This window comes from Strigops habroptila, chromosome 3, assembly GCF_004027225.2.
Source record: "Strigops habroptila isolate Jane chromosome 3, bStrHab1.2.pri, whole genome shotgun sequence".
Lineage (NCBI taxonomy): Eukaryota > Metazoa > Chordata > Aves > Psittaciformes > Psittacidae > Strigops > Strigops habroptila.
This window is the reverse complement of record NC_044279.2, coordinates 85,950,055-85,977,123: the sequence shown is the minus strand read 5'-3', so window position 1 is coordinate 85,977,123 and position 27,069 is coordinate 85,950,055. Positions and strand designations below refer to the sequence as shown.

Below are 27,069 nucleotides of genomic sequence, written 5' to 3'. Positions count from 1 at the left end.
ACCAACGCTGACCACCCTTGCGTTTTAGGTGGTTGGAGAACACCCTGAAGCAAGACACCATGCCGGGTGAGGAGATGGTGAACAGAACCCCTGTAGCGTCGCCCAGCCCCGGCTCACTGACAACCCGCCCCCACGGCTCCCCGCACCCTACTCCACTCACGCCGCGGCTCGGCGGGAAGGCGGTGCTCCAGCAGACGTCACCACGCCAGGGCGGCGGGGATTGGCGGAGAGAGCCTCGCCCCATCCCGCCCTCTCGCCTCGGCGCACTCACGCACGCACACACGCAGGCACGCACGCACAGGCACGCGCGCGCGGTACCCCTGGCCGCCCCTCCCCCGCCCGGCCGTGACACCGCCGCGCCCCGCTCGCCCCGTCCTGCCGCCGCCGCGGGACGAGCCGAGGGACACGGTCGCCGCGCCCGATACCGAGCAGGTCCTGGGCGGGGAGGACACGTGTCCCGGCCCCGAGTACCGAGGCTTTTCTCTTTCCCTTAGGTGAGCGATGTGGGATCGGGGCTAGGCCCCGCCAACTGCGGGAGAAAGGGGGGTGGGGGGGAGGGACAGTTTAACGGTCGCGGCGCTGAGGGGAGCGGCGCGCGCCGGGAGGCAGCACCCCGGGGCCCGGGTTTTGCCTTTCGCCGCCTGCCCTGCCCCGCCTCGGCTGCTGGCTCCCGGCCCGGCTCCCCGCCCGGAGGGGAGTGGGGAGTGTGGGGGAGCTGCTTTTGTTCACCGTCACCTTGGCGGCGCCGTGCCGCCTGTCCGCGGTCGCTGTTCCGCCTCGATCCCGGGGGGAGGCCGCGGGAGAAGCGGCCCCTCGGAAGCCGCTCCAGGCGCCGCGCTCCGAGCCCTGCGTTACTTGGCCGCAGCTGCGGCTTTCGGGCCCGCGCTCGCCTTCCCCAGCTCGCCTCACGCGTGGCCTTCCAGGGGCCTCTAGAGGTGTCTGCGTTGGGCATGTGCAGGATGCCGCTTCCTCCGTCTCGCCGGCACTGCAGAAGCGACCGTAACTGCCCACTCTCGGCTCAGCTCGCCCTCCTTTTCCCTCTCGAATCGGTACTGCGGAGGCATCGCTGGCTCGGAGATCTCCTCCAGCTCTGCAGACCTCGCCTTTCTCTGCTTCCTCTTCCCTAGTCACAACCTGAGCTTCTCCCTTTTCATACGTAATATGGCTGAAGTTGTTGCAAGCACCTTTTATTCTGCAGATCTGGATGTCTTGAGCTTCTCTTGTTTGTCTCCTGAGCTGAGCTCGGCATGTGAGGCTTTTGCTCCCCTTAACCTCAGAGGGCTCAAGTAGAGGTCGTTGTAGCTCCAGTGTGGGTGCACAGGAGCATCCCCACTATAAAGCTGTTAAATCCTGTGGTTCACTGGGTGGCCCTGGATCTTGAGCTTTGTGCCAAGCACCACTGTTGAAAGAACCAGTGCAGCAGAGTGAGAGTGTAGGCCATTGTTTGATTCCAACCAGAATGACTTAGTTGCGTAGCTTTTGTTGTGGCCTTCCGTGTTGGTTGGCACTTTCTGAGCCCTCCATATATATTCTAGCCCTTTCAAGCTCAGTGTCTAAGTGTTCTGCTTTGCCATAGAAAGAAGTGTAAAGATACCAAAGGTACTTTTGAACTGTTGAGAAATAGGGTGAGTTATTTCGTTCCTTGCTCGGTTCTTGAGCAGGTAGATTACTTATATGCAACCTGGATGTTTAACACCAGCATGGTATTCTTTGGTCTGCGATGGATGGAGGAGTAAGAGGGTAAAGATGTCTTCTCTTGGTAGGCATTTATTTGTTACATAAAGCACTCTCTGCTGTTTCGGATTTTTCTGGGTTGGTTTGTGTGGTTTTTCCCCCTCCCATTTCTCTCACAGACACTTGTAATTAGGGAGTAGTAGCAGAATGGAGGTTGGTGATCAGCTTACTCTTTTGCCCTGTGCAGCACAGGCTGTGTGTCCTGCTCAGTGTTGTGTGGCTTCCCCTGAACTAATATGGAGCTGCTGTGTATGCCCGGAGCTCCTGAAGGTAGTGCATCTGTCTTGTCAAAGCCCTGCCAATGGGTACAGGGTTTGTCTACTTGCATTTGGAGCAGAGAAGGTGGTTTAGCTTCTGCAGTTAACTTACCTGGAACAGGGCATTCTGTGTTCATTGTGATTGTAAGAACCTGCCCTAGGAAAGCCTTTCCATTCTTAACAATTCCTTCTGGTTGTGGACTCTTGATAGTTTGGGTGTAAGAGAGCAATATTGATCTACCATCTGAAATACTGTTGTAATGGCAGATGTGGGCTGGCCTTGTGGAATAATAATCTGTATGGTATGATTTTTTTTTCATTAGCAGAAGAAAATATTTTCTGAGATAGCTAGCTTAAACTGAAGACAGAATGAGAGGACCATCCAGTTTACTTTTCTGATAGTTTTCCTGTTGAATAAAATGTTGTCCTTTATGGAACTGAGGTTTCAAATCATACATTTATTCTTACACTTAAAGAATATTTTACAGTGCCGAAAAGATGCTGAGGAAACACAGCATCTTAACACAGAGTGTTGAAATTGAGCGTTCCTTCTTACTGTAGCAGTTGTGACACTGTATGTCATCTCTTTCGAGAGTTTTTGCAAATGAAGAACTGTGTTGCAACTCAAGGAACATGTGAGAAGATTAATATGTCAGGCTAATAGGTATATCTGATGAGATGCCAGAAGAAAGACACTGAACATGGCATTGGATGAGAGAGAGAGATGCAGTGCCTATTCCAGCATGTGTGGTGCCATTGCTGCTGTTACTGCTGTTTGGGTGGTGTTAGCTCTTTAGATGGCACAGCTTAACTGCCCAGACAATGGTCCCCTGTAGTATTCATGCCCCTAAAATAATACGGGGGGCTTTTGAGCTCCTGTCAAAACCAAACAACATACCCTGAAGGACAGCTTGATTTGAAATAGCTGCATGCTGCTGCCTTGGGGTGCAGCCAGTTCAGGTTGTAGCAGATTAGGGAAAGATCTTAAAGTAGAGGGATTCTTGTAGATTATACAGGTTCACTGGCTCTTACTGCAAATGGAGGATGATGCGAGAGCTCACCTTGCAGAGCGTGAAAGAGAGAAGGTGGTTTCAGTACTGAACCGGGTTGTTTGGGACTTCTGATCGCTGTTTCAGTATTTTTTCATTTCAGTCAATGCTTATTTTACTTTACATGGAGCGCCCACAGCCTTTGCAGGGCTGGAGTGTCAGCTGCCATTTGGACTTTTCGCTTTACTCAAAGTGTGGCTGCTCACACCATGTGTTGCAGTGGTGGGATCTCAGAGCCCTGCTATGGATCCTGGTAGCAGGCATAGTCTTTAGGGCATTATTTGCTTGTCTACAGTAGGAATCACAGTTTAAAAGTGATAATCTGATCTAGGAGAAACCCGTCCGAGATTGTGAGAGCTGCTCTCCCCTTCCCTTCTGTTTTCCATTTGCTCCTGTGTTGTGGGAAGCAGCACAGTGTTCCTCGTGGCTTTGCTTTGTGCACTCGCTGCATGGGGACCATCTTTCTAATTTGCAAGAGCGTTTTGCCCAATTTTCTCTGCTGTTTAAATGGTATATTCAAATCTAATCAGCGACTGGGACACAAGTTGCAGACTTGTGGATTTAAGAGCAAGCCACACTGTTGCAGATTTCTGTAAAACTATAGTTCAATATCTGTGTGCCTTCAGTCATGGATGAATTGTTCTATGAAAGAGTTGTTTGAACCACAAAATTTTCATTGCTTACAGTTTTTTAGTAGACAAATGGTGAGGCCTGCATCTCCCTCCCAAAGCTTAAAAGTTTGTCTTGTTGGAGGTTTCTTCATGTTCGAATGACACCTTCCTGAACTTGAGCTCCTGTCAGAATTTGGTTCAGGTTTTGGTTATTTATGAAGTAGAATGGGTGAAGCATCCAGGCAGTGTCACTGTTGCTGATCTGTCTTGAAGCAGGATGGAGGTGGCTTTGAACTACCTCTTTTAGCACAACCAAAGACTTGGTGCCAGTTTGTTCTCTGGATACTGGATTTGAGCATGTATGCTGCCATTCTGTGACCTTGCCACAGATGACTAGTCACACTTGTATTTTCTGCAGGATAAGGGAAATAATAACAAGAAATCTTACATATATTTTAGGCAAAAAAGGCTTCTCTAATGTGAGAGCTGCTGCTTGAGCAAGATGCATGCCAGTGAACATTGCGACTACTCAGTGCATAGCGGCCTTCAGTACTTTTTCAGAAGCAATTGCTGTGGCCCCCCTGTGCAATCTGATAAGTGGTACTTTAGGGTTGGTTTGTTGTGGTTTTTTTGTTGTTTGGTTGGGCTTTTTTTAGTTTAGTTGAAAAAGTGACAAACACAGTTTAATAAATAATAAATAAAATACCCTTCCGTCTTTTATTCATTTGCTTCTCTTTGCATGCAAATAAAAAATAATTCCTTTCTCTCCTAACTCTCCCATTGTTTTTCTTTTCTGGAAAGATGTGACCATGGAAATAACTCAAGATTTGAACTTGGCTGTTTGAGGTAACAGTTACAAGCTTATCCAGTCCTATCTGTGGGCTTTATGTTATTAACTTGAGTCATGCCAATTGAAGTTACAAGAAGTATAGCACTGGTGCGTGTGCATGTTCCCTCAGTGGTGGAGTGTGGTCCCTGGGATGGGTGCCTTTAGGTCCCTTACCTCTTAGCCTGGTCCAGAGGAGAAAGAGATTCCATGTTTTGTTTAGTCCTCCAGCTTGCAAGTCTATTACAAAACAGATGGTGTGGCTGCCGGTTCTCCTTGGTTCAAGAATGCACTGCAGACCCCATGTGCCTTCGTGGTAGCCCAAGAATTAGAATTACTGAAGAGGGTGGGAATTAAATCTTGTCAATTAATCGTCACTTGGATGTAGGCAGGATTACCTGTGGAGGGGCAGAGTTGTGTGGATGTTCATGTTCCCCTGTCTGTGTAGCTTATGGCTTTATCAGTGTGCATGAAGGAGAGGGGTTCTTGAACAGTACAGTTGCACCATAGAGAAACTAGCAGATAAATATGTTGGATTGCTGATGCTTGCCACCTCAGTTTTGGTGTTTCTGGCTAGTAAGTACACAAGTGTCTTGAGCACTAAGTTCTCATGAAGACACTTTCCCAAGGGCTGCTCAGGTTGATCTGAGAATGTGGCTCATTTTGTTCAAGTGAGAAGAGCACTCCGATTCTTCTTAGCTGTTACTCCTTTACTCTTGAGTATGTACCAATGAAAACTGGAAAAATGGCTTTTATGGAGTAAAATGGCTTAAATTTCACTGGTTCCTTTACCTCCAAACACCCCCTCGGGCTTGTTAAGATTTGGGTCCTTGACTTTAAGGAGGTGCTATACTAACTGGGATACCTGGAGATTTTAATCTTTCTGAAACCTGGTTTCATGGCACCCATGTTGATAGCAGGGAGTACCCACATTTTTATTTTACTGCCTTTTAATGACTTGGAAACCTGAACAGTTCATTAAGCCTCTGCTGCCCCTACTGAGATCTCTGAAGAGATAATGAAAGGAAATAATACTGAGACAGGTGAAGAATTGTACTGAGACATCATCCTGTAAAACACTGTGATTCTGTAATATAAATCAATAGCACTGTCACTTGAAATATGGGCAGAGGTAGACGGTGCTTATCTCTTAGATCATGTAAACCAACTGCTGTTTCAAGTGGTTAGGGAAGAATTGGCTGTGTGTGCTTGCCTTTCTCTGATTTTCTGAAAGGTTTCCGAAAGGTTTCAGCAGCCTTTCCTGAAACAGGACAGCTTCCAATGAAGAAAAGATTTAGAGTGATACAGATCTGATGTAGTGTAATGACAGATTATTGTTTTGTACCCAGAGGCATTTTCAGTGTTCCTTGTGGCATGCCAGCAATTTCTTAACATATGTACTTTGCTTATTGCTATAGTCACAAGAATGTGTGCTGGCTATGATCTGCTTTTCAATCGATTCTTCAAAAACCAAATGTGATGAAGCTCCATCCTTGTGTTTTCTTACAAGCGCTTGTGGTGAAGAACACATCACCAATTTTGTATTGTGCTTGTGGGGCAGGGGAGCAAAAAAAAAAAAAATATCTCACCTGGAGAAACTGAGGTCCTTCTTTTGTTAAGGTTTCTGACTAAAATTCTCACATACATGCCATTGCTGTAGTATGAATCATGTTAGGAAGATCCCCAAACTGGTCATCTCTGAGGGATCAAAGTTTCCCTTCCCAGTCATCAGGAAATGTGAATCCAGCCCACACAATTACTTGAGAATATTGGTGCTACCATCTTTGTTACAGATGTGACAGTAGCCTTTTGAAGCAGGTGTGCTTGAGATAAGAGTGTTACTGTCTGACCCAAGAAAGTGTATTCGTGTTTGTTTTGCAGTGCTGTTGAACTTGGATTTTTCATTGTTCATCAGTTTATTGCCAAAGGCTTAAATAAATGATGCTAGAGGTTTTAAACAGGCTTTTTGTTTGCTTGTTTGGGTTTTTTTAAGTACCTGCTCTGTAAGGGACTTTGTATCCACTGTTTCCTCTTTGTCAAAGTAATGCACGAATTGACCAAGAATCTTTTTATTTACTCAAAGGAGGTTGGGGAGGGTGTCCTGAATTGGTGGAGTAGTTCTGTGTGAATTAAGGTCCTGTTCAGATAACTGTTTCAATTCTAATTTCATTATGCTCATCCTTTTACAGGGAAGTTGTGATATATAGGCCTGTCTTCAAACTAACGTGAATATTTTTTAATTGCAGCATTTGACACTGTGTACCAAAGAAATGGTGATGGAGAAGCCAAGTCCCCTGCTTGTAGGGCGGGAGTTTGTGAGACAGTACTACACTCTGCTAAATAAAGCTCCTGACTTCTTGCACAGGTAACACTTTTGCTCACAAAGTGACGAATGTTTTTGAACAAAAGTGTACTTTGTATGCGTACTGTTGGTTATAAATCAGATAAACATTGAATTCTGAGTACGGGAAGAAATGGACCAGGCTAACTTTTGGAAAACTATTCCATCTTACTGAAAACTCCTTAGGCTCTACAACCAAGTCTGATCACATGGCATGATATCAAGGTGTTTCCTGTGTGGAAAAATGAGCTGCTTCTCTTCTCAGATGATAAAATGGTAATGTGGATGTGTTCTAGAAATGCTTTTCTAAAAAGACAGAAAAGAAAAGGAAAAGGAAATTGGCAGAGGAAGCATAGGCATGAGATAAGCGTGCTCATTATTGCAGGATACCATATTGTGCATTGCCTCTGAGAAATTTCTATCCAGATTGTGACTGGAGATTTAAGTATAAATGTCCATGGCCTGGACACAAGGTAGTGGAAAATACAGTAGGCTTTTTTTTACCTGTGTCCACTATTTAAGTGGTACTATGAATGTGGTTCTTCCTTCCTTTTCTTCCCCTACCCCCTTTTTTTTTTCTTCCTTCTTTTTCTGGTTTTGATTGGCTGCACACAGCTTGTCACTTAAGATTTTGCATTTTCACATTTGGGCTTAGAGCAGCATGGACATGTAATGAATAAGGACAAAACTCACTGCTTGGGTTGTTTTGTCTCAGAACTTGATCTAAGGTTGATGGTGAAAAATTGGACTGTTTGAGCACAAGGTGGCTCACTTGAGAATTCAGTCTTCAGACTAATGCCTCTTTTCATCTATAGCTCTGAGGTAGACAAAACGAATGGTATAATTTTCATTTAAACCACTGGACTGCCGTGGAAGCATGTTCTTTTCTGTGTTTAAATCTATTTTTAAGGTGTCTTGAGAGTGTATTCCAGGCTTTCCTAATCTATGTTTAGTAATCTAACAGAAGGTAAAAGCAGGATCTTGAGCAATTGTAGAATTTTTCCTGCCCTTAAAACTTCCACAAATGAGTCATAAGATCAGCGTGGACAGAACATGGACAAGTATGTCCATGTAGCACATCGATACCTGATACACAAACTGACCTGAGAACTCGCTCGCTCTGACCCGAGAACTGCATTCCTTAGGGACATCTCAATGCTCTGGGTGTTTTGCCTTGGAGTTAGCTTCCGAGGCAGCGCTGAGGCAGGTCTGTCAGCAGTCACCATCTTGTTGACTTGTGTAACTGTCCATTGCCTGTAAAGCTCAAGCAGCTGAAATTCTTTTAAGAGAGTTAGAAAGGGTTTGACTGTACCAGATTTTCAAGGCAACAATTATGATGTGAGTAAATGATGTGCTGGAAGTCCTGATATCCGAACATCAGGGTCATTTTTGAATGCTATAAAAGCCCAAGTTAGTAAGATAAGTTTAATGTGGAGTGTGCTGTCATTTTGCTCTGAGACCCAGAAATTATGTGCATAAACAAAAAGGCAGAGAAGAGTTGATAAGAGTTGAGTAGGCCATGCTTCACAGCTTAATACTAAAGGCAGGGGGGGAACGATGTCAGTTCTACAGTGAGATTGACTTTTCCTTCTGTAACGGTTATTTTCAATCGCAGTTACACTGTATATTGCAGTAAATTACCCATGCCTCAAACTCAGTGTTGAAAATAGTCTTTGACTGTGCTCATAAGAGCATTTACCTGTAGTGATAGTAACTGTAAGCTTGGCAGGATTTGGGGGAGTTGGGGGGTGGCGTTTGATTTGATTTAAGAAACCAAACACTGTCGGTATGTTTTTCCTCCCTAACTGCTTCAGTCAAAGAAGACGAGCTGTCTGACACATGCAGAGGGAACATTATGGAGCTGGTGTTCCTGGCACATTTGGGACGTGGACTGGTGTTTCCAGATAGGGGTGATAGGAGATTGGCAGAAGTGTACGTGTGAGGAAAATTGGTGTCTGGGGAGATATTTGGCCTGTTGAAGACAACTTTGATGCTTTATAGGAGGTACTGGGTATTACTCCCACCCTTTTAAATCTCAAGCTTTACTTCAACAACTCTGAAATGCAGCATTCCAAATTATGTCTGAATGTGGTACATTGAGTGGGAACGGGGAATTGTCCATAGAGGTTACCTTCTTACAGGAATTCTGTTTTCATCAAGGGCTCCAAAAACATTACAGACTTTTTCACAGATTTTTCTTAAATACCTCTGCACGGAAGTGTCCTAGAGGTTCTGATCTGGTTTGGTTGAATCATAGCTGATTCTTGAACTGCTTGTGTGAAATGTCTTCTAGCCAGTTTCAGTCTCTCTTGTCCCTCTTTGGGGCTGCAGAGGTAGCTATATTTTAATAGTCAGGCTTGAATACAGAGGACATTTGCCTTTTATTTCTTTGGCCCCACCTTGTTTGAGTTATGTACTCTGAGAGGATATCTTGTCATCCCTCTTTCTCTTGCAGCTAGTCTATACAGTAACTTGCTTGCTGCCACAGAAAGATTTTGCTTTTCATGGAATTTTAACTCTACCCCAGCCAAAACCAGGACACATGGCTTCCTGGTGCTTGATGTCGCTTCTCCTTGAAGGTTTGGACAGCAAGTGTTTAAGTTACTGGTTTATCCTAATAAAAGCTTAAGAAGATCACTGGGTATCGTGTCGCTTATCCATTATTGGTCATTGTCCAAAGCTTATCCAGGGGTTATGGGTAAGCAGAGATCAGTTTGCCCTCAAAATGGGTATTATGCAGTGTAGTTTGCATGCTTGTTGCAGTTTAGGTGAATTTAGATGGCTTTACTGGCTCCTTCACTGAAAATCTGTAATTACATATAACTGGAGACTTCACCTTTACTCCTTTCCTGATCTGCAGTTCCCACTCGTGAGATTTTCTGTCTACCAAACAGTTTGAACAGTTTCTTAAAAGCAAGTTCAAACTCTTGGTCCCCCCGTGAAAGCAATTAATAAGCTATGCTGACTGTGAGGGAGCTTGCTTTGGTACTTAGAGACTGAAAAGAGGTTTTCCTGTCTGCTTGTGCACTCCTTCAGCTGACTTCCATTTTTCCTTGCTGTTAGGAAGTGCTGGACCCTGCTCAAAAACATGGTTATGCAGTTAGTGTAACAATCTAATATTTCTTGGACTTTTTTCTGAACATAGAAAATCTGCGGTTGGTATTTTCAGGAAAGTAGAACTGGAAAGAATTTCTAGGTTTAGTAGGATAAATAAAGAAATGGCAAAAGACGAAGTGCTAGTGTTTAAATCTGTATCTGAATACTGACCAAGTGAAAGGTTTAGGTTGATTTAGGAGCTTGCTACATATCTTAGGCAAATTGGAATGCTGAATATTAAGCTTCTTTGTTCCTGTTTCCTTGGAGCCTTGGAAGCAGAAAATGTACCTTGGATTCCTGTTTGTGCTGAAATTCCTGATGCATTGAGCTCTACAGCTTTTGTCTAAAATATTTGTTGAATCTTGGTTCTATTTTTTCACTGCTATGACCTTTGCATCTCTTCACTTGCAGGTTTTATGGCAGGAATTCTTCTTACGTCCATGGAGGACTGGATGCCAGTGGGAAACCGCAAGAAGCAGTGTATGGTCAAGCTGTGCGTATCAAAATCAGTCCCGTAGTCCTCATCCATGTTCAGAACTTACTTGTATGAATCAGTCTTTTTCTTTACCAATTACTTTGACTTTCTTATCTGGTAAATACCATATTGTGACACTGTCCCCTGTGCAGAGGCAGATAGGAATTTGTTGGCTTGAATTTCTTTTTTTGTTGTGCTATTGTTGCTGCTTTTCCTGTGGGTTGTATTTGATTCATCAGCTTTGCATGTGGACTGCAGAAAGTATCTTTAGGATAGGAAACAAAATCAAGAGGACCTGTTAGACTTGTGCTATTGATGCATCTTATTTCAGTTAGACTTGGGGAGGGGACTTTGATCTTTGTGAGTTACATGGAATTCTAGATGTTACCAAATTCTTCCTTGAGTGGAGTTTTCTTAGAGTAGAAGGTAACTTTTGAAGAAGTGAAGTAAGTCCAGGAAACACAAGTTTTCACTTTGGTTGTAGCTCTTTTTATCAAAACGTCTGTCACCTAGGGGCAGCTGCTCACGTGGTAGCCACATCTTTGAGCAGTGTGGCTTTTAGCTCAGGGGAAGTTTGGTTTCTTCTCCTTTCACCGGCAGAGCCTGATTTGGCACCACAAGAACCTTGATGCGGATGTTACCTCTTCCTGTGACATTTGGGTGCTTTGTGGATGTGTAGAGGGTTGGGGCTTTTTTGTTTGGAGAGTAGTGTGGGAGTTTTTTTAACCACACTGTAAATGCTGTCCTCTCACAGGACCTTTAAAAAAATGAAAGCCTTAAAATAGGTCACATGTTCTAACGTGGCTGGAAAAATGGGATAGCAAGTTGTACGCTATTGGACTACTCTGTGCAGTGCTTGATTCATAGAATCATAGAATGATTTGGGTTGGAAAGGACCTTAAGATCATCTAGTTCCAACTCCCTGCCATGGGCAGGGATGCCTCACACTAGAACATGTCGCCCAAGGCTCTGTCCAACATGACCTTGAACAGTGCCAGGGATGGAGCATTCACCACTTCTTTGGGCAACCTGTGCCAGTGCCTCAACTTCAGACTAAAAGTTAGATGAGCTCAGGTAGACTGTTCTCAGGAACCAAGACAGTTCTTTGTTCCTATACTTCCCAGTTATGTTAGTTCAGACTTCGGTATCGAAAAGGTGTAAAGTTCTGTACAAAACCCAGTGCAGCTAAACTATAACTCTTTATTTCTAGGAGATCCACAAAAAGGTGATGTCATTACAGTTCAGCGAATGCCACACCAAGATCCGTCATGTGGATGCTCATGCTACGCTGAGTGATGGAGTGGTTGTGCAAGTCATGGGCGAGCTGTCGAACAACGGGCAGCCCATGAGGAAGTTCATGCAGACTTTTGTGCTTGCTCCAGAAGTAAGTATATGTAAGATTGTGTTTTCTTTCAAATAATGACGATGGAAACCTGACCTGTAGCTGCAGTTTGTCATATTGGGGCAAAAACATATCTGGCTGTTAGAGCTTGGGCTGGAGGCTATCATTCGTTGTGTCACATTGCAGAGAAACAAGTGTATTGGATCCATCCTGAGCAGTTTTATTTTCTTAGACTTGAAGTATTGGAGCAGTAATACAAAGCAAATTGGAGCTTGCATTTGGGAGCTGCTTTGGCACAGATCAATAAAACATACTGTTCAGCTCTGCAGATCAAGTCTCTAGTGTAGTTCTGTACTTCGTTCAAGTCTGTTGGCAAATGTGAGTGTGAGTTGATGCTGCACAAGCTACTGCTCGGATTGAGCTCTTAGTGAGAGCAGAGTAAGGGTAAAGGGCGTTTTGTGTTCTTTCTACTCTTTTTCCCCCATTGCCTCACAAACTGTGGTGTGGTTGGTGATTAATATTTCAGTCTTGTTCAATTTCTTTGTTGTTACCCTGTGTAATGCTATAAGTGTACAGTCACCCCCTGAAGATTGATTCTGGTTTTGTAATAGGAAAAATTCAAATTCCTTAATGAAACTGAGGGACTTTAGGTTTATTTAGAATCTATGATTACTGTGACTTAGCAAAATTGGGGGGTTCTCGCTGCTTGAAACTTCCTCTTTCAGTTGGGCAGAAGTTACTGTACAGTTATAGAGAAGTGGTACTGTTTGGAAAATAGCTTTAGTGAAGTAGTCCTATGTCAGATTGTTGGTGTGTACCACACAGAGCTTCTCTCTCTAATCCATCTTTGTTGTTGACAGCCGATACACTGTATATGCAAAAGAAAAAGGCATGTTGCTCTTTTACAGGGCTCTGTTCCAAACAAGTTCTATGTCCATAATGATATCTTCAGATATGAAGATGAAGTATTTGGGGATTCAGAAGGAGAACTTGACGAAGGTGAGAAGAACTGTATGTGTAGTTCATTCTTCTTCCTCTAGCAGAGCTTTCAGAAGTGTCTAGAGGAGATGGAAAGATGTGCACTGTGTGTCTTTCTGATGGATGGGAATAATTTGGAAGGTGGAATATAGGTTATGGTGCTGGAACTACTCGCTGGTTCAAACTTTCTGTGAAAGGAAGGATGTGCAGTAGTACCTTATTCCTTGAAGGGCTGAACTGGCTCAGGGTGGGTGGTGCTTGGCAGAAAATAGAAATAATGAGCAATACTACTTCTGCTGCCACTGGTTTTGTCAGGTAGACTTGATTTCTTGGATCAGTTCAATTTTTAGATGAAGTAATTTGAAGAAAAAGTCGAATTGGCTTTTCAAATATGACACATAGTTCACTTTCGTATCATCATCACATTCAGTAATGCATTTCTTTTTGGGGGCTGAACTTGACCTGGATATCTTTTCCCCTCTGTTCACTGAGACAAAGCAAATCCGAGTACAGCCAGGATGTATGTACATGTGTTCACTGGATAATTTCTGGGTTTTTTTTCATCATGGTTCTGTGGAACAAAGCATCTGTGCACTTGTATTTGAGGTTAATATTCTTAGTCTGACATAATGAGATTTTTATGAGCTAATAGTGCAATCTTTCCTTGTTACTGCTACCATATGAAAAGCATCTGAACCATGAGCATTCCTCCAGTTTCTCTTTTTTTGGAAAATAGTAAGGAACAAAGCCTCTTGAACGAGTGGAAGTGTCTTCTAGCTTTCCTTGCAGCTAATTTTGCCTTATTTTTGTTGGTGAAGCTTTATTTTGATTCCTACTAGTTTAATATGCTTTTATTTTTAGTGCGGCTTATGTGCACTTGCAGACATGTTTAAGGAAGTTTTTCTTTTTGTGTCAGAGTCTGAGGAAGAGGTGGAAGAGGAGCAGGAGGAAAGACAACCATCACCTGAACCTGTGCAAGAGAATGCGAGCAGTACTTACTATGAAAACCATCCTGTAACGTAAGAAGTCTATTTTATTGTATGAAGTTGCTTTTTTTTAATGAAAACAGCAGAATTGCTTTGGTTTTGGATTCTGGATGTGATTTAATAGGTAGTTTAGGAAACTGCTACAGTTAACTTGATACTGATCTGTGTTATATTATTTTGAAACATTGCTTCTTGAATGGAGAGAGGAAGTGAGGGATGTTCTTATGCTTGTTATTTTCACTTCTGGTTTCAAATGTGAGGTGAAAAGGTAGCAACACTTAATGGGGTCTTTGTTAATTTGTTATATAAATTCGTATCGGTGAGGTTATACAGTGTAATTTATGTGAACGGATGGGTTAACAAAAGAGTGGTTAACTGTACCTTACTTCTCAAATTTGGGTACCACTTGGAACTGATAGGAACGTCTACTTTTTGAGAAACAAAAATATATTTACTACATAACTAGATGATGTCTCTTAAGTGCATCACTGATAATCCTGAATGCTGTTCATACAATGCTTCTGATGAGAAATCTTATGGATGAGGGGAGTCTGTGGGAATTCCAGCAGTGACTTGCTCAAGATAATGCAGGAAGTTTTAGATACCTAAAAGCATAAAGTCAAGTCTTATTTTTGGGTTACTGTGCTGATCAGAATGAAGTCATAAAGGCAACATTCATTAGATAGTCACTTAGGGATATACTAACCTGTGGCAGGAGCTGTGTAGGCAGAAGTGTCTGGAATTTTGTAAGCTTTTGGGGTGGCTGAAGAGAGAACTGAAGAACTTCAGGTCCCTTACATTTCAAACACTCGGAGTAGAGAAGAAGTTGTGTGTGAGTTTCAGTAAACAAGACTCACAACTGCTTTGGCAAGGAACTTGTATGGCAGTTTTTAAATAACCTGTGTGTTTCACTCAAAAATTGGCTTCATTTATGCATGTAGCTGAATCTTCCATTGGCCTCTCTCTGTGCTCCTGTTCCTTTAGGAGCAGGACCTGTTGCTTATGGGTTTTATGTGTCTGTGTGATTTTCAGATTCTCTGCAGAGAATTGTAAACCATGTCTTTGCTTCAGCAGGAGTAAAAACTGGCAACTGCAGGGGTACAGCTTAACTTCTCATAGTATTGTACATGTAGGTGTATAAGGTAGCAACTGGAAATGGAATGATCTTTCTGATACCAGCCATTACCATAGCATAGCTTATAAAAGGTCATAAAATACAAAGCAAGTGATAAGCTGCATAAAATGCACTTGATTATTGTAGCAATGGGATAGAGGAGGCGCTAGAAGAATCCTCTCATGAACCTGAGCCGGAACTGGAAACTGAAACAAAAACTGAGGAGCTGAAAGCTGAAGTAGAAGAAAAGACCCTTGAGGAGCTAGAAGAGAAGTCTCCATCTCCACCTCCTGTAGAACCTGTTTCACTCCCACAAGAACCACCAAAGGTTAGTTCAAAGTCATATCTGTGCTTCTAGGTGCAGATGGTAAACCAAAAGATTTGGGTTTGACCTTAGCTCTTCTGAGTGGCCAAACCACTGCCTTTTTCAGTGTCATGCTGTATGAACAGCTAGACTTGAACCTTGAACTCGTAAAGATGCCAGGTTTCACTAAAGAAGGAAAGAATGTTGGTTTTGAGTTCTGCTCAAGTCACCTATTGTAAATTTAATGCTCTGCTTGTAAAGTGTGTGTTGTGGTTTATGCGCATGTAAACGTTTTTAAATGTGGAGTTAACACAGGTTAGGAAAACACCTCAAGCTGCCATCAAGAAAAGTCGCTTACAATTGGAACCACTGCTCTTCCTTGAAAAAAAAAAACATAAGGCATTGACATTTGCCAAACTGCTGGCAGCACGGTCCACAATCAGTATGAGGGCATCAACTGTCTCCCTTAGATAGGATGCCTAATTGTAAAAACCACTGTGTGCGTCACCTGCTATGGTTACACCTAGGGTAGTTTGAAAGAGATGGGAGAACCAGTGAAAGCTGGAGAGGTCCCTTTGTAGCTCCAGCCTGTCTCCCATGTTGGGTTTTTTTCCCCAATCCTTTTTCTCTTTTCCGTTTTTACTTTTAAGTTCTGGCATCCACTTTCTTTCTCTATGCAGAAGACACTGAACACTACAGGGTTTTCAGTCCTAGGTTTGGTTACATCATGGAAAGCAGTGATCTGGGGATGCTGAGGGAGCTGGGCTCGCTCACGTAGCAAGAGTGGGCATGGTACACACTTGCTCCACGCTGCTGGAGTCCGCAGACAACTAGAACTGCAAATCCTTCTGTATCTCCATTGTAATGCTTGCACAAAAATTATTGAACAGTCAGATATGAACCGAAAGTGTGATTTCAGCAGACGAGTTTCCCTGTAGGAATGTCAGTGGTTTGCCATGATTAGTAGCCTAGGTTTGTTGCATTTCCTGCAGGCTTTCTCTTGGGCTTCAGTGACCAGTAAAAACCTGCCTCCTAGTGGTACTGTTTCTTCCTCTGGAATTCCACCCCATGTTAAAGCACCAGTCTCACAGGTAACCCATCTGTGAACACCTTGGATTGTCTCATTACTTCTGCAAACTGCTTCAGTTGTGTAAATTAACAGATCAATTTGTTTGACTTAAATTGCACAAATGAATTGTGTCTTACATGTTAATGCACTCACCTTCTTGTCACAAGCAAAGGCACATACACGTAACAGGTGTAACTCTGGGTGATGGTGACCTTAAAATCTGTTCATATGGAAACAGAAAATCGCTACTGACATTTTTTTGACCTATCTTAATGGGATATGGTTTGGTTTACAAGGGGAGAACAAAACTAAACAAAAAACTAACTCCCCACAAAATGGTTGTTTTCTAAATTGTGTTTGAAAGGGGTATTTCATTGGCTGAAGTGTCCCCGCATTAAAAAGGGATAGCACCATTTCTGAGAAGGTGCAAGATTGCCTTGTAAGGCAAACGTCTAGAGAAATATGCTGGATTTCATTATCCATCCATAATTAACTTGTCACAGAACCCTGTACCAACTTATGACTGTGTGAGGAATGGAAGGATTCACATTTCCTTGCCAGGGCAATGCCATCTTCCCATTCCTAGGTTGACTGGGTGAGAAGGGGAGAGAGGAAGGAAAGTTTGACCGGGTGATAGCTCACGTCCTGCACATGCCACGCTGGTGTGAGACAGTCTGAGACTCTCAATTCAGCTTTCTCCCTCTATATAAACCCCCTCAAAATAGAAAATGTGTGCTTTAACCTCTTCTACTGATGCTGTGTACCGAAGTACTCTATGTTGTAGTAGCTCATGTCCAACCTTTTTAAAGGACTGCAATTTTCCGTAGAGCAGCTGGATTATTGCAGCTGTTGGTTTTGCACTGGTTTCTTCTCAACTTATTTACTTACAGGGAGGAACCTGTCTAGGATTGCCCTTCAGCCAAATGCATGTTGAAAAAGAAAACAGAAACAACACAGAAAAACAACACCTTGTATGGTGTTGCTTCTGGTCTGAGGGGCTGTCATGGGAATTAGATAATGGCTGTGTAATGAGTTGGGAAACCTGTCTGTCTTCAGCAGCTTCACCAGGGGTTTGAGCATTTTAGGTGGTATTTGAGCCATAAAAAATGTGTTTTTTCTAGAACAGAATAGATTTCCCTTACGCAAACCCCAAATTAGTTTTGACTTACTTGCTATAGAGATGGTGAATTTTTGTAGTATGATTGCAAAAGTCATTTCATATTGTCTGTACAAGAGAGTAGAATATAGCTTTTAGATGTCCCCTTAACCTCTTTTGCATTGCCTCTTCAGCTAGTCCTGCTTTCTGCCTTTAGATTACTTGTGTTGTGACTTTATGACTAAGTAATTGTCTGTGTAAGTTTCTGAACAATACTGAAATGGCACAAATTTCAACTCGCAGCTCTTCTGGAGACAGAATCAGTTAGTTCTTGGCTCCTTTTCTTGCACACTTTTCAGACATGGTACACAGAAAGCTGGCAGAAAAGGCACCTGAACAATTTCTGCCAGGAGTTACAGATCAGTAGCAGCTTTTTCCTGTTGTCTTGGATCCCTTAATGCCAGATACTGTGCAGGTAAACGAGGGCAGTAGATTGCACTGGTGGGTGGGTGGCTCCTTTGGAATGCTGTTCTAGCATCAGCTAGTGATTTTACAATGCAGCTGTTAACTGTCCTTCTCTGCATCACTCCAGCTCTCCCCTCATCTTTTAGCAAGTTAAAAACATAGCTTCTGTAGTATTAATTCAGAACCTCTCCAAGGACTGTATGCATACTGTTTTGGATATAAACCAGGTCAGTTCCTGTTGATGGACAGCTTTGGAGTTAAACAGGTCAGCATTTCTTGCTCTTTTTCTTCTTGTGGGTGATGAGAAGTCACCCTGCCTACACTGACAAATCAGGCCTTCTCTTTATAGCATCTTCAGTTCTTCTGACCTCCCATTTGCACGAACACTTCAGCTGTCTAGGGATGCCATAGGGATAGAGGTAGGCAGCCCTGACTCTGGTCTGCTGTCTCAGAAGCGGTGCATTCAGGAAAAGAAAGAGCTATTTATAGCATTCCCTTATCACCTTAGATCTTCTTGGACTCTGGATAGACTCTTCCGTACTCTGTAGTGCTTTTGTGGAAGTGATTGACGAGTGTATTTAGTAAGTTGTGTGGTCCACGTTTACTTCAGGGACAGTGTGGGGGTTATCTGAGGTATGCATCTGACCTAGCTACTGGAATTACAGCGAGATGATGTGGGTTTTCTCTTGTGTTTTCATGTGAAGTGTTGTTTCTTCCTGTTTGCTTGGTTAGTTGTTTCTTGGCATGTGTTTTGTTTGTGGCAGGCACCTCTAGAGAAGCTTTTAAGCCTTGTGAGATTTCAAAAGTGGAATTGTACCAGCCTTTGGAGCCACCTCTTCTCTTTCTCTTTCTGTCTCATCCTCTGTTTCAGGGGGTATGTGGTTCCAACGTTGGTGAGTAAAGGCTGACTTGTGGCTGGTTTTGCTGCCATTGCCAGTAGCACTGCAGTAGCAGAAAAAGGTCCTTTTCCCTCCCCATGTGAGCTCCTGAAGAGAGACAATGACACCTTTTCTTTAATTATTCCCAAAGCCCTGTTATGCCGATGTTTGTGGCATGCTTGGCTCCTTTAGTATCTGTTGAAATCCTTATTCTGTGCCTCTCAGTCCGCTTTGTGTGCTCTCTGTGAAATGACAGTTGCAATTAGCTGATGCTTGGGCCCTAAATGGCAGCCCTTAACAGGCATCTTGTGATGCTGCTGGTAATTGCAGTGTTGGGGAGGAGCACAGTCTTGCACAAGTGCTCTCCTGGTCAGGCAGCCCAGAGAGCACTGAGGCAGTCTTCCTCTGTGAAAAGGGATGGTGCTGATTAGAAAGCAAGTAATGAGATGAGTTGTTTGGGTAGGCAGAGAGTATTTGTGTGTTAGATGAGAAGTTGAGTGAAATGCAGGGCAAGCGGGTAGAAGTTGACTGTTATTTGGGATTTAATGGAAGGACATCAGTGATATAGCAAGTTTTTGCTGTGGTTCAGGGAAGGACTGAGGGTTTAAGCCTGATAGTTAAGCCTCTAAGTATCTAAGAAATGGGGGTCTCAATGTAGAGGTTTGCTTTTGAGGTGTAATTTATAATGCAGTAAAGATATGTGAGTAAAAGATGGCAGGGAAGCTCCAGTGATTTGTGATGAGGCACAGTGAAAAGAGATTTAACAGCAAGGCTGATTTTTCTAGCTTATTCTTGGAATTGAAAAAGTGATCCTAGAAATGGTGGAAGGACAAGCTGAGTAGAGCATGAGTGATAGAAGTGTTGAAACACTTATTGCGTGCATAATACCTGCATGTTTCATGTAAAATACAGTCTTTTTACCCCTGTGAGGTACCCTGGCTGGAACCATCGGTTGTCTTGAGTTCTTAAATGAAAATAAGGGAGATGTTTAACATCAACTACTTCTCCACAGCAGTCTGGGCCTATAGCCATTGTCCTTGTGTTTAATCTTCCTTGGAGGCTCCTGTTCATCTTTGTGCTCCTAAGGGTCGTTTTGTTTTTCTAAGATAAGAACCCAGCACAGCAGCAGCTGCTGGACTGCTGTACGGAAAATGGAATTCAAAAAATGCTGGAAGTTGCTTCAGTAACCAACGGGCTGCTCTGTTCTGTCCCTTTTTCTCAAATTATCTTTAAAAGCATTTTTTTGCTTGCAGAAAATGGAATAGGTGTTCTAGTTCCTGAGAATATAAAAGGTGTACTTAGAGCATCATGGCCTTGACATCAGGGAAGTTGAGGAATATCCTCAGCAGGTAGCCTGAAGAAATTGCTGTTTCAGATGGCTTTATTGTATCAGAAATACTGTGCTCTGAGGGCTTTTGGTTTGTTCTCTTTCTTTTTTGGTGGTTTCCTTACAGTTGTTCTGCACTCGAGGAAAAGAATCCCCCAGGGACTCAGACTCACTCAAAATGTCATTTGCCCATCTCTTTGTGTTAATCTCAGACTACCTTCTAATCCATGAAGTTTGAGCTTGGCATGAAGAATTTTATTTTATCTGTGTGGGGCTTTTAGTCAGGCTGAGGAATTCCTGAATAACAGAGCGTTGGGGTCTCAGTGCCTGGTCAAACATGGACAATTCAGCTTAGCCATGTTCTGGGGAGCCGCTCTGATGAAGAGATGTTTGCTTTGCACCTTTTAGCAGAGATAGCTCAACACTGCAGTCCTGGATTGGTACAGAGGAATTTATAGAGGTGGAAAAAAATGTATTCCCAAAGACATTGACACGGATGTATATCTTCTGGAGTTAATTTTGTGCATGCCACTTATCTGTGTCTTGTGTTGGGGGGGGGATGTCTTGTTTTGGTGAGTTTTGAGGGTTTTTATTGGGCCGGTGTTTAATAATGCCTGTTCTTCTCCTGTTTTAGCCAAGAGTTGAAACTAAACCTGAAGCTCAGTCTCAGCCTCCTCGTGTCCGTGAACAACGTCCCAGGGAAAGACCCGGTTTTCCGCCCCGAGGGCCTCGACCAGGTAATGTAGACCAGCTTGTGTGTCTGCTTGCGGCTATTTACTTGCAAGGAGAGGTATCTCCTTGATGGGTCTTGTCTGTACCTGTGTTATATTTGGCTGATAATGAACTGTCTGTTCCTTCTACCTTCAACTAGAAATGGGGCAATATGATTTGGAGTCCAGGCTGGTGATGAGCTGTTGCAAAGAGCAGGCATGATTTCCAGTCTTCTGCTTTTGTTTTTCATTAGTCAGGCCATTCGCTTATCTGCTTAAGCACTTTTCATGCAGCTTGGTGCAGTTCAGAAAAGCTGGCACGGAAATCTGATGTTTTTTTCCATGTCCTCTAATTTTGCTGAACCTTGCAAGTGAGAGCTCTTAAATATCTCCTATTGCTCTTTGTTTGGAAGCACATCTTCCCACTGTGTCAGCCCCAGTCCGTTAGTAATTTTATATGTATTTTTCCATCTTTTGTAATTGTCTAAAATGCCATTCTCAGTTTGGCTGCCTTGTGTTTGCCTTAGTTTGTGAGCAGCCAGCTCTCTGCATGTTCTTACTCATACAGAGTATCCAAATCTGCAGGAGGGTCTGGCTAGAAAACATGCAGGTTCCTTGACAGTCATCAGGACTGGTGTTGAGAGTTGGAAGCCTTCTGAGTTGTTTATTGGTCCAGCCTGGTTGCTTGGCAAACTCTGGGCAAAAGCTGTCCAGCCAAAGGCCCAGAGTTGCAGGACGTTGATGGGTTCATAGTCTTCTCTAAGTGTGAAAATGCATCCCAAGTTCTAAGGGGAGGGATGGCATCTGCGGTTATACTGGCTCTGCCACCTTGAAGTGGTTAAGTCTCAGCAACTGTGTCTCCTCCAGCTCTAGCTAAAACTGGTTCTAGTGAAGGTGTTCAGTAAGCGCGTACCAAACTGTGGCACAGATTGGGTTTACAAGTGCTTTTGGCTTGAGTCAGTGCCAAGTATATCTTCACTTGGGGACAACGCTGAAACTGAAAGGATTTAAGGCACCAAGAAAGAACCGTGACATCTGTTATAGGTTAACGTTTCTTGGGTTTTTAACATGTCATCTGCAGCAGGGAGCAAAAGCTGCGACTTGGGACTAAATCAAGTTACAAATCTGCATTTCTACTACTCTTGGATGTGAGACAAGTCATACAGAAAATGTGTCGCAGAGCCTGAGTCTTTTACTTCTGGTCTGGGGAGTAGCAGAAGCAGGGGAGAAAAAGCTGAAATCTCAGGAGACCGAGTGGTAGAACTTCAGCCCTATGACCTTGGTTTCAAAGGCAGTCAGTGAGCTGTTTGCTGAAGGAAACCTTTCACAGGAGCTAGTAAGCTTGCTGTAAATGGGCCTGTAGAGGAGGCTGAGGAGAGAAAGGGGTATATACCTATATTGTACTACTACAGGTGCAAAAGGAGTAATGGTGTGCTGCTGTCACACTGCAAGGGAGGTCATGATTTAGTAGGGAGATACTGGGAAAGATTTTATCTTGCATGCTGGAAAGAAAACGCATACTTCAGTTGAGCTGGAGAGAACATGGGGGGCTCTCACTTGTATTTGGGACAGCATGGTGGAAGATGAAAGCCAGAAGAGGTGACTGGCAGACACTGTTTTTAACATGAGTGCCATAGTAAGGAAACTTACTGTGCTGAGGAATTGATGAAGAGGTGACTTAAATCCAGATCTTTTATGAAGTACATTCTAATAGCTAGTGAGCTCCTCTACAGTATAACAATTTAAGAAGTAAGAAGAACCTCTTAGACAAACTTGCCCAGTATGCCCGATGTTTTAGTTAACATGAATTTTATTGAACCTAACCAGGGAAACCAGATGAAAGGAAACAAATACCTTGTGGTATTATTACAAACTGTGTAAAGATGAGGATAGTATCCTCCCCTGGTAAACATAAGCTCAAGAGCTGAAGGTCCAGAATTGTTTGAGCAAACGTGCTTGGTGCTGTTCGTAGATGTGCTTGTCTGAATCTACACACATCTTACAATCCCAGTGGCTCTACCACCTTCTTCTTCCTGTCAACTTTAGGGAGAGGGGACATGGAACAGAATGAGTCGGATAATCGTCGGATCATTCGCTATCCAGACAGCCACCAGCTCTTTGTTGGGAACTTGCCACATGATATCGATGAGAGTGAACTGAAGGGGTTCTTCATGAGTAAGTAGCAATTTCAGCTGTGGAGACTAAGCAGAAAAACTGTGTTGAGAAGCCACATAATGTTCACTTAGGGCCAGTTGGGGAACTTCTACATGCTGTGACACTACAGGTGTTGTCTAGAACAAATGGAGGGGTGGTAGAGCTGGCAGTGTGGGTTTTAATATTGTGGCTTTTCCCTTGTGTCTTCCCAGGCTTTGGAAATGTGGTAGAACTTCGCATCAATACTAAAGGAGTGGGAGGAAAACTGCCCAATTTTGGTTTCGTGGTATTTGACGATTCTGAGCCGGTCCAGCGAATTTTAGTTGCAAAAGTAAGTATTGGCATTGAGTAGCCTCCAAAGGATAGACCGAGTGTCCTGAACCCCAAATGGTGTGGGCTGTCCAGTTTGCCTTGGTGTTGTTTGTGGCATTCAGACAGTTGTAAGACAAACATAGTTTTGGCATTGTCATTCTGTCAGGAGCATTCTGGAGCTTACAATAGCATTCCTCAAACCACATCAGACCTCACACAGAGACACCATGTGGAGCTCAACACTTAGAGATCCTTTTAAGCTGAAAGTTGAGTACGTAACCTTTTGAAGGGCAGCCCATGGATCTCTGAATTCTGCATCCTGGGGGTGAGGAAGAGGAGCAGGGTGATTTGTGGTTGTGACTTGAGGAACTGGAGAGGAGAAAGCAGCGGTGTGCATTGCTAGAGTGTGGGACCAAGGCCTGGTAGAGCAATTCTTCAGGAGCTTTAGCCCTGAGGTAAAAAGGCTAAAGTGGGCAGTGAAGAGGCAGTGAAGTGTCCTTGCCCTTACTGGAGGAAGACAATTAATTCTTTGCATGTCAAATGAATTTAGAAATGCTGTTCCCTTTACTGTGGACCACTGGGGCTAAGGTTGTGTGGCGCAGGGAACGAATTGGTGTCTTTTGCATGTAAATGAAGGTAGGCTGAGAACACAGTGTTTTCATATGCCTTGTGTAAGCAGCCTCTGTGGAATGGGGACTAACTAATGGTGTGCCTTGACCGCTTTTCCCTATAAGCCTATTATGTTCCGGGGTGAGGTGCGCTTGAACGTAGAAGAGAAAAAAACAAGAGCTGCTCGTGAGCGAGAAACCCGAGGCGGAGGCGACGACCGTAGGGATATTCGGCGCAATGATAGAGGCCCTGGGGGTCCCCGTGGAATAGTGGGTGGTGGCATGATGCGAGACCGTGACGGAAGAGGACCCCCTCCGAGAGGCGGCATGGCGCAGAAGCTCGGCTCCGGACGAGGCACTGGGCAGATGGAAGGCCGCTTCACCGGACAGCGTCGCTGAGCCCTCCGCTGCGGGCAGCCCGTCTTGGCAGTGGTACATTATCCATCGTGTTTGCATTCTTGTTAATTTTTTTTTTTTGGCTTTGGAATGTGACACAGCCCTTCTGGTCATTTCTTTGATGTGAAAGCATCCTTTGGTTTCCAGTTTAAATTGAGGTGGACGTTCTTTCCCCAGTTTCACAACAGGAGTCACGCTGTTAATTTATAAATGTAGACTTGGAGAATTGAGGACTGGAAAAAAAGAAAAAAAAAAAAAGAAAAGACAAAAAAAGACCGGTTAACTATCTGCAACAAAAGTGAACTAAAGGACATGCCCACTAGAATTCAGGTCCTTTCAGTCCAAAACCCTCTGCTGCACATTTTGTGTAAGTGTTCCTGTTTCTGCCTATTACTGTTGGAAACACAAGTAGTGCAATCTGTGCAATTGGAGAAGCTTGCCTCTTTTTTTTTTGTCCTTCTTAGAACACTTGGCTCCAAACAAACTCGTGTTTACGCACTCATCCAAATGCACTAATGGGTACTCTGGACTCATTTATACTGACAGCTGCAGGAGGCATCGGAGGGAAAGACCTTCATCCTCTTCCTCAGACAGAATAGCTTGGGAAACGATGCGGGCATCTGATCTGCTTGCTGTGACCAACATGTACACACACAAACCTTAATAAGACTATGAGTTTATTCCAGAAGGAATCCATTTAGCTGTAAACTAAGCAGAACCCCGAGTTTCAAAGTTGTAGCCCTGAGTACACAACAGGTTTGATAGCTCACGTCCGATTTTTCTACCTGCCCCTCTTCAGTACAGGGATGGCTGCTCAACACACTCCTCCTTCCCCTCGCCCCTTCGATAAGCATTGTACAGTGAAATTTGTCTTGACTGTATTTGAGTTCTCTGGTAATGTAATAAGCATGATGGTGCCTTCTCTGAATACATCATTCCAGTCTTGCTGGTGATTTTGTACAGTATAGTGTATGAATTACTGTGCTGCAAAGCCGATCGGCTGCAAAGCATTTAAAGGAAATTGTGGAAAAATTGTATTAAAAAAAACCCCAATTGCAGTATCTTTCAATCAGTAAACGTTGCTGAAATGATCATCCACCTTGCTCGTCACTTCACAAGTTCGCCTGGTTTTTTGCAGAGGGGGGGAAGGGAGGAAGAAGGCATCGAGCAGTGTCCAGGTTGCCTCTTCTCTTTAAACAGAGTTACAGAAAATGGAGTTGACATCTCCCTTGGACACGCATTTCAGAAGTCAGTCAGGAACGGTGGATGATTTTGGCCAGCTCAGAATGGGTAGAACTGAGCATCCTTGGTGAGGGTGAGCTTATCAAACGAGGATACTGCAATTTCCCGAGAACCAAACAGCAGCTCTTAAGCATTTGCATTTTTCCAGTTGCACTTTCTTAAAAACTCTTAACTCGTTTTGCACATAACTCTCAGCTGAAGTTGACACTCACATGGCTCTGGACCGAAGGCTTGGAAGGAGACACCCTCTCGTGCAGCTGACTGGTGGGTTTCCAGTGCAGAGGTCTGCTTCCAGATGACATTCTGGAGCGCGTTCCGAGGTGGGGGTGTGAAAGTGTAAAGCTGCTGCTGCTGCTGGGCACGGAAGACCTCCCTCCCATCAGCCAACTGCCACGTCAAGCAGAAGCATAGGGCAGCACAGCAGCTTTGCCCTGCATTATGCAATCAGCTGCTGGTTTTCACTTAAGTTGGAAGATTTTGCACATATTTCTCTGAGACGTTAGGCCAAGTGAAGCAGCGTCTGTGTTTTCTCCCAGACATGAGGTCTTCTGTGTTCAGTGGTAAGTCTTGCACTATTTTCATACACTTTTTTTCCCCGGGGCACATTTCTACCAGTTTCCATGTCCATATTCCAGTTTTCTGTTGAAGGTCTCACATTTTCAGCTGTTACCTGGAGGTCTGTGGTACTTGAACCCGCTCGCCACGCACCACCCACCACCCCATAGGTTTGAAGCCTTGGGACAAACTGCTGCCCTCAGTCAGCAATTTGCCACCGGTGTCTTTTATGTAGCCTTTCTTTTTTTCCCCTTTTGTAGTGCTGTGGTGTTTTGCTGCCACCTCATTCATTTGGATGGCAATTGGGAATAATCGTGGCAACAAAAACCGGAGTATTAAAAAGAGCTACTGAGCCATCCTACTTTCTGGCTTGCTCCTTGAGTAAGTGACATGGACAAGTGTTGGAATGTCGTCCGGAGAAGTTTACATGGTGATAGCTCACCTGCTGTACTGTGGACTCTTGGTGTTCTCGACCCTCTCAGTAGTCAATGTACCTCTTAGAGCAAAGGAAGGGATTCACTGACCATTACTGTTAGTTGCTGATTCGTGGATGGTGGGAGTATTTTGTCATTACGGTTCTATTTCAACCAACCCGGCTGACCATCTTGGCTTTAGTAGGCATACAAGACAGTGGATTACCATCTTCATTGCTGTAACGTGTCAAGCAGTATATGCTAGTAGATTCTAGTTTAATTGTTGCAGGTGGAAAGTATTTTTACTTTAAGTTTCCATTCTGAATGTGTTTTGACTAAACATACCAATAAACTACTGATGTCTGCAGCATTTATCCATGTCCCTAATTCTCTTGAATGCAGGTGGCTGTAGAGCACGGTGCCTCTCTTGCCAGACAGAAGGTGCTTTCTTAAGAACCTGGTTGCTGGCTTGTCAGATGGTGGATGTGTCACATCCTGCGTTTGAAGTGTTAGCTTGGTCAAGCCGATAAGCTCTGCTTTGCTGTGGCTGCAGGAACTCCTTGCCTGGGGTGCTGGCTGAGGGAGACACAGGGGTCAGAACCCTGCCAGTGCCTCCGCTCACCGCAGGGTTGCCCGCTCCAGGGAGGAACATGAGCTCTTCTCGGACACGTCCTGGGCAGGATTCCCCCGTGCCCCACCAGCCTGCAGGGATACAGCTTGAACAGATGCTG

At 44.0% G+C, this 27,069-nt stretch overlaps 1 protein-coding gene across 2 annotated transcripts; it reads left to right on the top strand.

The window, feature by feature from the left end:
- Window positions 1-255: 255 nt before the first annotated feature.
- Window positions 256-26,080, top strand: G3BP2 (G3BP stress granule assembly factor 2). Of its 2 annotated transcripts, XM_030481046.1 has the most exons (12): window positions 256-494; window positions 6,724-6,842; window positions 10,326-10,407; window positions 11,600-11,773; window positions 12,640-12,730; window positions 13,626-13,728; window positions 14,957-15,137; window positions 16,106-16,204; window positions 20,583-20,685; window positions 22,705-22,833; window positions 23,025-23,143; window positions 23,859-26,080. In XM_030481046.1, the coding sequence occupies exons 2-12, from the start codon at window positions 6,748-6,750 to the stop codon at window positions 24,129-24,131; spliced, it is 1,449 nt and encodes a 482-aa protein (XP_030336906.1). In that variant the 5' UTR covers window positions 256-494; window positions 6,724-6,747; the 3' UTR covers window positions 24,132-26,080. The 2 variants fall into 2 exon arrangements, with proteins under 2 accessions (XP_030336906.1, XP_030336907.1); XM_030481047.1 differs by lacking the exon at window positions 16,106-16,204.
- Window positions 26,081-27,069: the final 989 nt, after the last annotated feature.